This window comes from Stegodyphus dumicola, chromosome 1, assembly GCF_044657685.1.
Source record: "Stegodyphus dumicola isolate Sdum_Otavi_A_Nest chromosome 1, ASM4465768v1".
In the NCBI taxonomy this organism is placed as follows: domain Eukaryota; kingdom Metazoa; phylum Arthropoda; class Arachnida; order Araneae; family Eresidae; genus Stegodyphus; species Stegodyphus dumicola.
In genome coordinates, this window is record NC_140768.1 from 109287466 (window position 1) to 109301999 (window position 14534).

Genomic DNA, 14534 nt, shown 5'->3' on the forward strand with positions numbered 1-14534 from the left:
CTGGCAAAGCACATGAGTACTATTTGCCTGAGGGACATATCTCCTGCGTAAAACCGACTCATATTCATGTTATACATAAGTAAAATCATGAAAATGCACATGCAGCCAGAAGTAAAAAAGTTTTTCATATTCTAACGTATTTAAGCATTGTACTGGGATAGAATCTTTAAGAATCATAAAGTGTATTATTGGACTAAAAAAAAAATAATTTTGAAATTGAGTTAATAGAGAATCTGAGAAATTTTATTAAAGGAAAGGAGAAAAGTGATAATATGATTATTACAGTGGTTTTTAATGGCAGATTGTTCTTTATGATAAAAGAAAAGAAATTATAAAACTTTAATATAACAAAACAAACTTATTCAGTGAACAGCAATTTTTTAAGAGCAATAGTTTAAAAAAAATTGAGTTTTTGAGTAACAGCAAATGGTGAAGAATAAACATAATAACGAGACATAAGAAGTGTCGGAAAAAAAAAACTTGTTTATCATAGAGACAAGATATGGTACAAAGGGAAAAATAACACATAAAAAGTTATTTATATCCGTGCAAATTAATTAAAATTCCAGTGAAACCTAAACTTTAAAAAAAAAAAAAAAAGGGGGGGGGGCTACCTGCCAAAGAAGGGCTGAATTTGTGGAGGACTTTTTAAGGAAAACTGGTTTATAAACAGTGAGTCTATTTACACACTATTCAATATAATACTACATACTGAATGCAGAGAGGATTAATTAAGTCTAAATAATTAGATAAGATTAATAATAAGATAATTATAATTTATTACTAAATAAGATTTAAGTCTAAATAATAGTTCTGCCTAGCTAAAATAACTGAATGATTGAGCAGCGAATGTATTAATTTGTGAATCATATCATAATATGACTGGTCCATATTGAAAGAAAAGCTTATTTTAGGCAAAATTCTTATAGATAGTAATGCTACTTTACTAAGATGGAGAAAAATGAGCAGTGACAGTCTTAACTTGCGAATAATATAACAACATAATTAGTCCATGTTGAAAAAAATGCTTAAATTTAGGCAAAATTATATAGATATAAGTTCCCCTTGACTAAGGTGGATGTAGATGAACAGTGACAGTCTTAACTTGTAAAACATAAGATGATAAAATAAGTCTATGTTGAGATAGATGCTGGAGTTTAGCCAAAATTCTAAACACTCACAAAACTTTGCAAAAGGAACATTTTCATTGGATAACTTAACCAAAAGCATTCAAAACAGTAAATTTTATTTGGAAGACCAATTCTGATTTGATACCTTAATCCTTAAAAAAAAGGGGGAAAGGTACCATTTTTATGTAATTAATGAATAATATAATAATTTCATAAGTCATGTGACCCCTTAGGGGTCGATGAAATTTGAAAGAGAGTCAAAAGCCAAATTTGCATCACTGGCATAGTTAAAATCTGATCAATTACCAAAAAATAGTTATCAATAAAATTGATAATTATTTGTTTACTGATATAAAGCTGTATAATATAGTGAGGTAAGAAATCATTTAAAATATACATGCGAGGGAAAACACACTAAAAATTATTTAATATATTTTAAAATCAAAAATATAAAAATCAATTTTCAAAAATATTTAACTTTTTATGCAATAAGTGCAATATAAGAAAGTAAAATGGAAGAACACATAAACACACACAAAAAGGCAAAGAACACAAAACTGGAAAGGAAAACGAGAAACATGTTGATATTTTTGAAGAAGTTATTTAAAAACTTTAATTTATGCCAAATATTGTGAAAATTGCATTAATACATCAATCACTGCCATCACATTAATTAAAACCGAAATTTTCGGCAATTTGAATCGGGGATTTGGGTTCTGAAAACATGTTTATATTTGCAAAATTAAAAGTAATAACACAAAAAATAAACGCAAATCTAATAAATATTTTTTTTTCCAAAACTTTTGTTTATTTTCATAAACTAATTGTTATCTTTAAGTCATTTATGTGCAATTATTTGTAATATGATCATGTTGTACATTGATTGTTGTATTATTACGTAGAAAAATGTAAGGGGGTAGATAAAAGAAAAAAAGTTGGGAATTCCTGGTATAGGTCATTTTAAGACCATTGAATAATGTAATTTACAGCAACAATAATAAGTATGAAAAAAAATTAGTGTTCAGAGGCTCAAAAAAGGCAAATTTTAGTTAAAATAAAAGATAATTATAGAAATAAGAGCATTTCCCGAATAGCAACTGACCATTCTATAAACCATAGTTTCTGCAGATGCTTAAAAAGAAATACAAGAGTTTAAACATAGCAACAGTATATTTTTATGCACTTATCAAAGTTCTAAACATGAATTTTCTTTAACTTTCATTTTAAACAGCTGGTGAGAGAAACTAGTAAAATACAAGATGAGCAACATTTTCAAGTCATAAATAAAGTATACTGTAAAAAGTCTTTCAAATTCTTTCATTAGCAGATAGTATTTGATATATTTCCTTGTATGAGATGAAAGTTATTCAAACTGCTTAATTTAACAGTTTATCAAAGGAAATGTGTCTTCATAAACTTCGCAAAACCACAGGCATGGTAATTATTTGTATGTTTGTTCATGAACTATTGATTTTATTTTGTCAATAAAAGTTTTATAAGAGATTTTTAAGTTTTGTCCATTTATTATACGAATCAAATACATGACTACTTTTTATTTCACAATTACACTTTCATTTGGGAAAAAAAAGACATGTGTAAAAAAGCAATTTATGCACAGTAAAGCACAAACTGAATGTCATCTCAAAAAATACAAAAGGAACAGACAGTACGAAAAATATTATTTCCTGAACAAATTTATAAAAATGAACCTTACAATAATAATTTTGACTAGAAGCCAAAATTCTGCATAACAGTCACCTTGAAAATACTAAATATATGCTGATCATTAAAGAACAAATTTCATACAATCTGCTTACAAATGAATAATTGCACTAGCACTACTGAGAAACATACACCTTAATCTTCAATTTAAAAAATCTGTATGGATTTAAATACATATAAGAACAAATTTACTGAAATAAGCATTAAAAATCTCCTAAAAACATTTATTTTGTCGTTTTCTGGCTAATCCAGAAATCGTTTTCTGGCTAATGATAAATATTACATAAATAAATTAAAAGTAGCAAGTGACCAAAAACAATATTGAAATTGAATCAACTTCACATTACTAAACACCAAATGATAAGACTAGACAATTTAAAGCACATTTTATGATGTCTGATCAAGATACTGCACTTCATATATAACAGTTTTAAAATCAAGGTACAATAAAAAATTTAAAACACTAGTATAAAATCTCAGCCCATTCTACAAATTTTTTTATGCTACTGTTTTTCTAAGCACAAGAAAGAAAAGGAAAATATGAACAGCTAATTTTATTCAGATTTAACAAGATTATGAAATTTAAGATTTAAGGATTCACTAATATGTTATGTCACACAGTTAAAATATACAACTGAAATGATATGACATTCACATTTGAAATTATTTGTGCTATTAAGATCTGCTTTTATGATAAGCATGTGATATGATAAGCAGACTCTAGTGAAATTACAATTCCCTTATTGACCCTTAACTTCAATTCTTAACATCACATTTTTATCATAAAATGTTTTCTCAAAACAATTTAATGAAAACTGCAATGACAGTATGCATAAAAAAAGTGGGTCTTTCACTTCTTAATCTGTCTTTCTACAGGCAGTAAAATTAGTCAGAGATATGATATTAGTACTTTTATTGTTATGAGTAATGAGCTAAATATTTAAAAAATAAATAGTTTTAATAAAAATATTTATTGTGCAGTTTCCTTAAATTAAGCATATTTAGTTTACAGGTTATATTTTATTACAGTAGTTTAGGGTATATTTTTATACGCTTCATTTAGTTACTAAAAATGGGCATTTCATTATTTAAGATAACTTATGGTACTTCAGTTGTCATCTATTTTTTTAATTAATCTTGCAGATATCTTTTCTACAATGAACTGCTATTTTGTATTTGATTACCAACATAAATAAAAATGAAAATATAGTGGAATGAGAATCTGTCAAATTAATGTGTCACTATTAAAGAACTGCAGTTATATAAGCTTAAGATGATTCTAATGTTAAAAGTATAAAACAAATAATAAATATAGAAAGTGAAAGTTGATATACAAATGCATATACAATGTGATTTAAAAGCTACTCAACAACCCCCCTCCCTTTGGAAAATATCACATTTTTAGCTTATCGTCGATTTATTTTGTTAAGTATACATTATTAACCCATAGGATAATTAAAGATTTCAAAAAGAGTATCGTTTTTACAGAAAATGCTAGATATAACCTTTATGTTCTTGAACACACAAATCCACACATATACTTCTCATCACTTTGTTCAAAGTTTTATACTACATGACTGTTTATAATGTTACTTGAAAAATATTTAGCTTCTAACAAATATTTTACCTTCTTTCTAACATACCTCTAACAGAGCAAATCTCAGTTCTTATATGAGACACATAGTGTAATTATTGGTTGTCCTTACCATCCCACATTCACTATATTCCACTTGTGGCTTCAAAATATTTTTGCACTGAATAGAAGCATTCAAATATATTCTCCACTCTTACAATAAATAGCACTTACAGAAAGAGTTTGGGAATTTCTGAATAACACTATATTATTTCTTCAAAATATTGTAATGCATTTAACATTCATTTCTATTGCATTTTGTTCATTTTCCAAAAGTTTTTTCTTAAATAAAATGTTTGAATGCAACTAGATACTTATGATATATATGAAAACATGATTTTTTATTCATAAGGTTATATTATTAAACGCTTATATCGTCCATCCCATGAGCATTGCAAATTATAGGAGAACATCTTATGAAGTTTTCTGACATATCAAAAATCATCAGTTAAAAATTAAATAATTTTCAACCAAAAGATTTATAAAATTTTACTATTCAAACTATACAAAGTACTAAAAAGTATTACATTTGTTTGATATTGCTTGGACTTTTCTCTAATTTTTAATTTAAAAATTTATTTTTACTTAACATTTAAAAAAATTAATGATTTAATGAAAAATTAATCTGACTACCATATAATCTGCAATCCATAGTCAAATTTCATTTTTTCACAAGATAGTCTAGCATTAAAAAAATTGCTTCAGTCTCTACATTGAAATTACAAATATCACAACTGCTTTAGCAATTACTTAATTACTTAGGAAATACATCAATCATCATGAATTATAAATTAATAAGAATAACAATCAATACTATAAAATGACTCTTTTCTAATCTTTTGAAATGAATCAATTTAATTATTAAAAGAATGCAAGGCCCATTTAAGCCTTTGTTTCAGAAACCTATTTAAAAAATTTCTAAAATGGAAAGAGTACAGTTAACTGAGACAAAGACAAGGAAAAAAAAGTTTTAATTATTTATATATTTCCAGTTCTTCAAATGCATTTTAAAAGAAATTATTAACAAAATGAGATGGGGGAAACTATTTGTATCTTTTACAGTCCTTTAAGTGAATTCAACTACACTATACAGGACAAAAGTTACAAACATTTTGTAAATATTTTCTTTTTCTTAAAACAAAGTAGCAGAACTTTTTGATCAGACATTTTATTTTCACACTAAAATAAAACCAACACTAAGAGATTTGACGATACATAAGGCACTTTTTTTGGCACAAGAACATACTTACATATGAACAGCATAATATGCTCATATGAAATATTTTAGGAAGCCAAAGTTTCTGCAGAGTAAATGTATATATAATGCTCAATTTAATATAATAATAAATGGGACAAATAAAACTAATGCAAGGTGAAAGTAACTACAGTACAAAGTATTTAATCTGGACGTCCATAATCCGGAATGGTCTATAATTCGGACCTCAAAGCTACAAACTTTCTGCGCATATGTAAACGCATAATGCATTTACACATGTGCATAATACCTTTATGCATATGCATATGTGTTTACGCATGCGCGTTTAATGTATAATCGACAGTATAAGCTAGGCCAAAATTATCTAATAATCTATTTCAGTTAATGTTGCAGATTGCGTTGTTCCTTAATCTTCTTATTGGATCCGGCTTATTATTTTTTGCAGGCTGTTAGAGCAATTTTATAAAAAGTAAGCTTGAACTTTCGATTATGTCACAAACAGTTTCCGATTCTGGAGCTGTCAAAGGATCTACGAAGGAAAAGCATGTTTCGATGTACCGCTTCTGATAGTGAAGAAAGTGACAGAGATGTTATTGAAAACGAAAAAATTTCAATTCACAAGTTAGTCGGTATTCTCGACACAGCAATTACAGGACTTGAACAGTGGAAATGAACAAGAAATTATGTCTGTTTATAAAATTAAATAGAAAGTATTAGCCCAAAAGCGAAGCAATTTAAACACCTTACATTGAAAGAAATGTTTAATAAAGTAAACAAATAAACTTTTTTTTTGTAAATTTTGATATCCTTTAGATCATAATTGCTCTTTATTTCATAAATGACGTTTTCATATTTTTAATTTTATAATTTCTGCATGCCATCTTACCAGATTTAAATTGATGATCTATAATCCAGAAAAAACCCTAGTCTGGAATCGTCGAAGTCCCGACGAGTCCGGATTAAAGACTTTGTACTGTATTAAAAAATGAACATCAAATTTTTAATTCATCAATGACAAAAAATAATTGTTCGAAAGCATATGATTCAGATCATTGAATAAAATATCATAGCTATTTGTGAATGAAAATGTTCATTTACATGTACAAAACATTATACAAGCCAAGAATATTTAAAACCTCCTTCTCATAAAGCTAAAATGTAAAAAATACAGACAAAACAGCGGCCTGAAAAAATGTGCTCACACACAAATTTCTACAAAAATATGATGACTTTTACAGCTTTTTATTTAAGCATATGCAAATATAAAGATATTTATTTTAAACTAAAATAAGCACAAATTAATTTTTCCAAAATATGTAAAACTTTTCTCTCAAACTCCTGGTTCATGTAACTATAATCTTATGAAGGCTGAATTTTATGTAAATCTGCATATATTATAAATAACTGAATTATTAAATTTTCAGCCTTACTGAACTGCCAATTTATAACAAAAGATTTTTTCAGTATTTTAAAAGTAGTAACCAAAAATATTCAAATAATAATAATAATAACAATTTCAAAAAGAATTTCTTTTTCTTAAGTAACAGTTCTAATATCAAAAGATAATATTTAATTTAGGAAACTTGAGGCAAAAACTCAGGTTTTGAAACACATTTGAAAAACCTAAATTTTAAAATTTTACAAAAATAAAAATTAAATTTTTAATTTGAAATTAATATAATATTTAAACAATTTTCATACTTTTAACCACTACTTTCAATATGTTTCACTACAATAACTCTTTAAAATTTTCTTTTATGCCTCAATAAATTTCTTACCACTTGTATCTAAGAAACACTCTGAAATATAATAATATAAGTACATTTTTTAAAAATTATTTCATATATACAGGCAAGGTGATATGATTTATTTATGTTATAATTATAACCATAATTAATTTTTAAAAGAAATTTGAAGAAAAGAAGTAGTACATAAATATTAAATACATAATCATTTCTACAAATTGCATGAAAATATGTGCACTCATATATACATTTCTATCAAACGCTTAATCACAGGAAAAGTGGAAAATGCCTATCTTTAACTGAATGATACAGTAATTCCTGCTGTCATGCATAAATAATGATTTATGCTTGCTATTGTCTTAAATGTAAAAGATGTATTATTGTCTTAAATGTAAAAGATGTAAGATAGCATGAAGTTCTTATGCAGATTCCTATATTGAAGACACAATTATACTTCAGTAGTATAAAGATACTACATAAATACATGAAAAATTTTGAAGCACATGTACAAAACTTATGAGATGTGAATTGAATAAATGTCCATCACAAATTTCTGTGTAGGAGATATCAGAATGAAAAATATCAACACAATTACATAAAATATGGCAGTAGTAAGAACTGAAAACACTTATTCTCATCAGAATATTTATTTAATGGATGCTAAGCTATTTACAGCACAAACAAATTCCTTCATATAAGGATGTTCCTTCAAAAATGAATTCATTTGCTTGCTTTAATCTTAGAAAAAGACTAAAAATTATTAATATTACATTCTCTAATTATTAGCACTAGATTATTTATAATCAAACAAACCAATCAACTATTTTATTCATTAACAAATATATATTAAAATAGTTCCATTATCAAATTTTTATGCTTTCTGATAAATTAATTTATTAAATTAAATTAGAATGACTAAAGTAATGCACAGCAAAATAAAATTGCAGTCACATGTTAACTAGAACATGAAAATATAATACAGTAATTTTTCTCTATTATCATAACTGTAATATAGCTATAAAAATAATAATATAACCTTGTTAGAAAAATAGCATAATATTACTACAAAATTGTAAGTATTCTGTAGAAAAATTAACATAGCCAAATTAGATCTTCTTAAAAAGTGTGCTTTTTAAAACATTTTTTTTTTTTAAGTTTTAAATATGAGCTTGTGGAATTTGCTAGCAACAGAAGAAACAACATTAAAGTTTTTACAGGCATACACAACTTTGGTTTAATTTTTTTAAATGAAAAAATGAGGAAATGTGTTTCTTAGATAGCCGCTGTTTGCATGAAGCTGAGTCTTTATAAATCTCTGATGTTTTTCTCAGTGAAAATAGATTGTTGTGCACTTTGGGAGAAGATTACAGAAATTAATTATTTGGGAGAAGATTACAAAAATTACAGAAAGATTTGAAGAACATAAGTGTTTTGTTTTTGTTAATGTATCACATAATCCTTATTTAATAATTCAAACGTGTATTTTATATTATTAAAGTATTGTTTTCTTTTCATTTGTTGATAATGTTTATAAACTTAAGATAAATATCAATAGTTTGAAAGTCTTTCTTAAAAAAAAAAAAAAAAAAAAACTGAAATGTTTCAGATTTTAAATTACGTCCAAAGGGGCGTTTTTTTAACGTTTTGAGTGTTACCTTTATTTATTAAATATCATGTTCTTTGCACTTAAACCATAAAATTCAGTTCAAGAGCAATATCGCAAAATAATGTTAAATTAAGCATATCTTTAGAATTTCCGATATACACAGTCTCGCGAGCTGGAGATAAAAGTATTTTTTTTTCTATATAACATTGCCATTTCTCGCTTTTAGAGCATTGAGTTTGTAAATCAAAAATTCGTTAAAGTTTTACAAAATATAAAATCTATAATAAAACAAATTCCAAATTTGGGATTTCAGATGCCCATATTCGCAGTAGGATTTCGTTATTCAAAATTCGATGGCTCTATGTACCATTGTTTTATCACAATGCGAGAAATAGACAATCATTTATGCAGATTTTTCATTATTTAATTTCTTCAAATATAATGCAGGACTCTAACATTTTGTGGCAACAGTTTGAAAAGTGAACCGATGTTTATGAGTCCGACGCAAAATCGCAAAACGAAAACAATAGTCCTTCAGGGACAAAGCCCCTTTGGACTTTAAAAAAAAAAGGGGGTATGAAAACCACCAACTTCTATTTGATAAGTAACTTTTACCTTTTCATCCACAAAAAGCTGTGCAAAGGAGGTTGCGTTAATTCGTAAGTACCCATTCTTCTAGTTTCAATCCATATTAAATATATATATGGCAAACATAAATATTCATTATCTTACAGTTTCATTAATTATAACAGTTACTGGCCAGCAATAGGAGATATTCAGCCATTGTTACTGATTGATATACCATAGAAGGTCAAAGAAATTTTAAACAAATTTACAATAGTATTCAAGGAAGAGAAAAAGCACAAACCTATTTAAAAAAAACTTTTAAACTATTGACTGCAAATCTAATTCATCAGGACAAAAGTTTGAAAATTTTATGAAGCTTGCTTTTTTCTTCGAAGAGACTTCTGACCATGAAAACTTGAACAGTTCCAACAACAATCATCACAACTATTATTAACATTGAAAACTGATTCACTCTGGTGAAATTGTGCTCCTGAAGATTGCGGTCCCGTGATTCTATGGCTTTTAATTGATCTTGATGATGCTTAATTTTACTCAAATCTTCTTTTACTTTTGCTATCGATATCTGAAAGAAATTTAAAACAATCAGTTTTTTCCCCAAATAATAACTAAATACTTTTAGTTTGATATAATCAGCAAAACAGGTGCTGTCAAATGAAAGCTCAAATGAAATTTGTTTCAAATGCAATGAATCTTTATACTTGAAATTAAAACCAGTGATAAGAATATGCAATTATAAATACATATTTTCATTCTTTTTATTAAAATGGCAATTTTATTACAGCAATGAATATTTTAATTAATTGTTCAGACATTACATCTGAACCTGAAATTAATGCTATTTTTAATCATTCAACTTCAATTACTCAGAACATACACTGCTGTTCAGTGAAATTACACAACAATATTAGTTACAACCAAGATCATGATGGATCACACAAGGATATGAGTTACAACAAAGATCGTGATCAGAGCTGAGCAACAGTGTAAGTCAAAGAAAAGCTGATACTTGATACAACATTGAATGCTGCATCCAGTATGCATATTAGCATTGTCCTTTTAAAAATTAAGACCAAGCAGTTTTATAGGAGAATAAAACTTCTGGTTCTAAGATCTCACTGGCATAACTACCTATTAATAGGATTCCTGCTTGTAGAAGGTGAGAGTGCGAACAAAATGAAAATCTCCAATCATGACACTCATGTCACCATGATGCTTTGCAATGCAACTTTCCAGATGTTGCTCTCCCTTATAGCAATGAAAAAGAACCAACTTTTACAGATCCAAAAACTGTACTAACACACTTAGAAGAGATGATCTGTACCTACTCAGCATTCCAAGGTTATTTGCTGTTTGCACTACTGGAGTTGCTAAAATATCTAGAACAGCATCAAAAGAAATAACAATAATAGACATCTAACTATGAATCTTTGCTGCAGCAACTACCAGCAAACAGTGCTAGCAGACATTGCCTGATATGTCACACTCTTTCATGTTGTACTACAATATAATCCATCACTATCATATATGCCAAGCGTGTGTCTTCCTATTTAAATATAGCTTATGTGCTCTAGATCCCTCTCATTGATGCAACAAAGTCCTTTCATCCACTATCATTATGTATACATTCTACAGAGAGCGTTTACACATTTTTGTAATGATTTTGTTTTCTCCATGAATTTAAATATTAATTTTAAAATACAAATGTGACTGGCATCATATTGAAAGAAGGTTTAATTACCGTTTGTAGCATTCAAATATTCTTTTCTTTAAAATGTCACTGAAAAATAAACAATGGATCGAAGGCTATATTTTTGCACTGTCCAAAGAGAAATACTGTTATTCAATTCTTAAAAAAAAGAAGTGAAAAGCATGGTTTTAATATTTCCACACGTAAAATAAGTGACATAATTAATATGAAAAGAAAGAAACATCAAAGTTTATATCTGACTGGGAAAAAGGCAAAAAATGCATACCCAACAAATTCACATGCAGCTCTTATTAAATCTAAAGTTGTGTCTCATGTTTTAAAGGAAAATCTGGCTCCCCAAAGAGCTATTGCAAAATCTTTAAATATCACTGTGGGAACTGTGAACATAATTATAAAATCTGATTTAAAGGTAATAATAATAATAATAATAATAATAATAAAGCATAATGTTCATCAGCTAATGCCGAAACATGTTTCTTAGTGTAACGCTATGTTCAGATTGCAGTATGAAAATTATTTAGCAGATGAAAAATGAAAATATATAGTTACATTGATGTGGCTTGGATATACTTATCTGATTGCAATAGAAAAAATTGATTTACTACAGAAAAAGAGGAGAAAAAGACATAATACATTGGTTCAGAGAAAACGAGTTTTTCTAAAGGTTGTATGGTTATTACTGGATTATCTTATAATGGAAAACTTAAAATAAGGAAAGTAGAAAAAAATACGAAAATTAATTTGGATTACTATCAGAAATATGTTTTACATATCAGAAATATGTTTTACATAATACATATTTTTAAAGAAGATATTCCATCTCTTTATCCAAATAATCTTCACTGTGTTAAGTTCTATAAGGACAAGGCTCCAAGCCATACCTCTAAATCTACTGCTCTATTTCTTGAAAAAATGAGAAATGAAAATGGAATTGAAGCTATTCCCTTTACTTCCATCCCACTCAAGTCCCCTGATGTGTCTCCTATGGATTACTGTGCATATGAATTTCTAAAACAAGCTCTTTATAAATGACATCCCAAAACATTGGATGGACTTTGGAAGATTGTGAAGGCCGGAGTGGAATAAAATCAACCTTGATGTTTTAAGAATACTTACTAGTTACTTTAGTTACTTTTATCTTGGAAATCAAGATGTAATATGATAGTTCAACAAAAGGACTATCAGACTGAACATATTAGAAAGTAAAATTCTACGGTTTGTTTATACATAAATCTTTGCAAAATTATTACAAAAATGTGTATCCTGGTATTTCACTCAACACTATTAAATGAGCTCACAGTCTGAGAAACTATCTTCTTTCAACCCATTAATTCTTTCTCTTTCAAAGTTCATCAACAGTTTTATGTCTTGTTTGTGCTTAACCATATTTATATGCATTTTTGCTTATGTACTGATAGGGATTATGCTTCTACTCCTTTTTTATAATTGTTAGGACTACTTTCAACAGACATATGAAGTGTATTCATTTGTATTTCATGTGGTAAACAATGTGTCTGCTGAATCTCTGACAGACCGTCCGTGATACTGCAGTTTTACTGAACAGTAATGCATTCACAAATATCCTAGAGCTACTTACTAAACTGGGGTGTACTCCAACTGTGCGAATGAAAATCCCCCCCCTCGAGTCCTGCTATAGTTTAACTGCACGAATCAAAATTTCTTCCCCTTGTTGCCTACAGGGTTACAATTTAACTTTTTGGAGCCAATTGTAGCCAAGAGGAAAATAAAAATAAAGAAACAGAATTACATATCACAAGAACAAGTAAAAAATATCTAACAAAAGTAGGCTAATAACTTGAATAACAGTAATAAATGCAAGAGCTAACAAAGAAAATAAAAGGTATTGGTAAACATACATATTAGCATTACAAACATTTATTATAATAATATCATAAATTAAATAATTATAAAGCATACCAATTATATTTTTTATAAATTACATCAATAATAGTCAAGATGTCTGATCTAGACTGGAAAATTTAATAGAGTTCACTGCCGTGCAAAAGATTATTAAAGTGTGTTAAAGTGTACTATAAATATTTTTTGTTAATTAAAGTAATCACATAAATGTTTGCAGAAATCAATAGTTAAATTTAAAAAAAGCTTAGCATGAAATCTATTATAACAACATTACTGTGTTTTTGGAACACTGACATATAAATTGTAAATAAATTTAAATTATTATGCTAAGAAGTTTTTTCTAAAATTTATCTAAAAGAAAAGAATTAGATAAATTGCTATTTTACGAAGATTTGTGTATAAAAAAAATATTTGCACTTGTGAAACAAGTGAATAATGTACTGATAGTCAACAGGAATTAAAATACAGTGGTTAAAAATATAACTACTTGTCAGAAGGTAAGCAAAGTTGCCATGGCTAAAGAAATTGAATGATTATAGAAAACTCATAAAATTAAGCACTACTGTGTGAAAAGAAAATTCTGGAATAAACATGTTAAGAAAATTAGATGGAGAAATAATCCTTAATTTATTGATATCCATATAAACTCTATGCTTTTGGAAAAAGTTACATATAATTTGCACCGAGGAATCAATCACTGAAAACGAGTTAACTTCCTTCCTTATTTTTTCTTATTACAGGGATTTGTAAAACGATATGCCAAGGTGAAAATTTTTTCAATATTTTTAAAGAACAAATTAAAAAAGTATTTTAACTTCATGAACTGAAATTTTTAAGATACATTTTTATGCAGTAAATAAGTACAAAAAAAGAAAGAGCTGGCAGATTTCTGGGATTAGAAACTTGGGACGAACTACTAATGTTTAGTGACTTTTCCGCTTGATCGTAAGACCTTTTGAAATTAGGCTGAACAATATATTAAGGAAAATAGAAGATACAGCACAGATAAGAACAAAAGTGGGCTAAATTAGAGATTTACATGTTTGGTGAATGAGTTAAACTTATCTGTATGCCATTATGAAATATTAGGAATGTAGCATAAAAGCATCAGTGAAGAAGGCAATGGCAATCTAAATCATTGTTATCTAAATGTATAACATTATCAGTATCTACTATTAAATTCAATACTGCTGAAAAAATTATAAATGAATTATATTATAAATCACATGAACTCGTTGCATTATAAATTACAACAGTTACAAATATTATTAGCGTGATTTAGTGACCATCTTTGTTAACAAATAA

The 14534-nt window shown here is 27.4% G+C and overlaps 1 protein-coding gene across 1 annotated transcript in view; it reads right to left on the reverse strand.

Annotated features, from left to right (window-relative positions):
* Positions 1–2633: 2633 nt before the first annotated feature.
* Positions 2634–14534, reverse strand: part of LOC118187331 (transmembrane emp24 domain-containing protein 5-like) — a 51289-nt gene continuing 39388 nt past the window's right edge. The window contains exon 4 of the mRNA XM_085819260.1: positions 2634–10202. Within this exon, the coding sequence (XP_085675386.1) occupies positions 9966–10202 (237 nt within the window). The 3' untranslated portion in view covers positions 2634–9965. The remainder of the gene's footprint in view (positions 10203–14534) is intronic.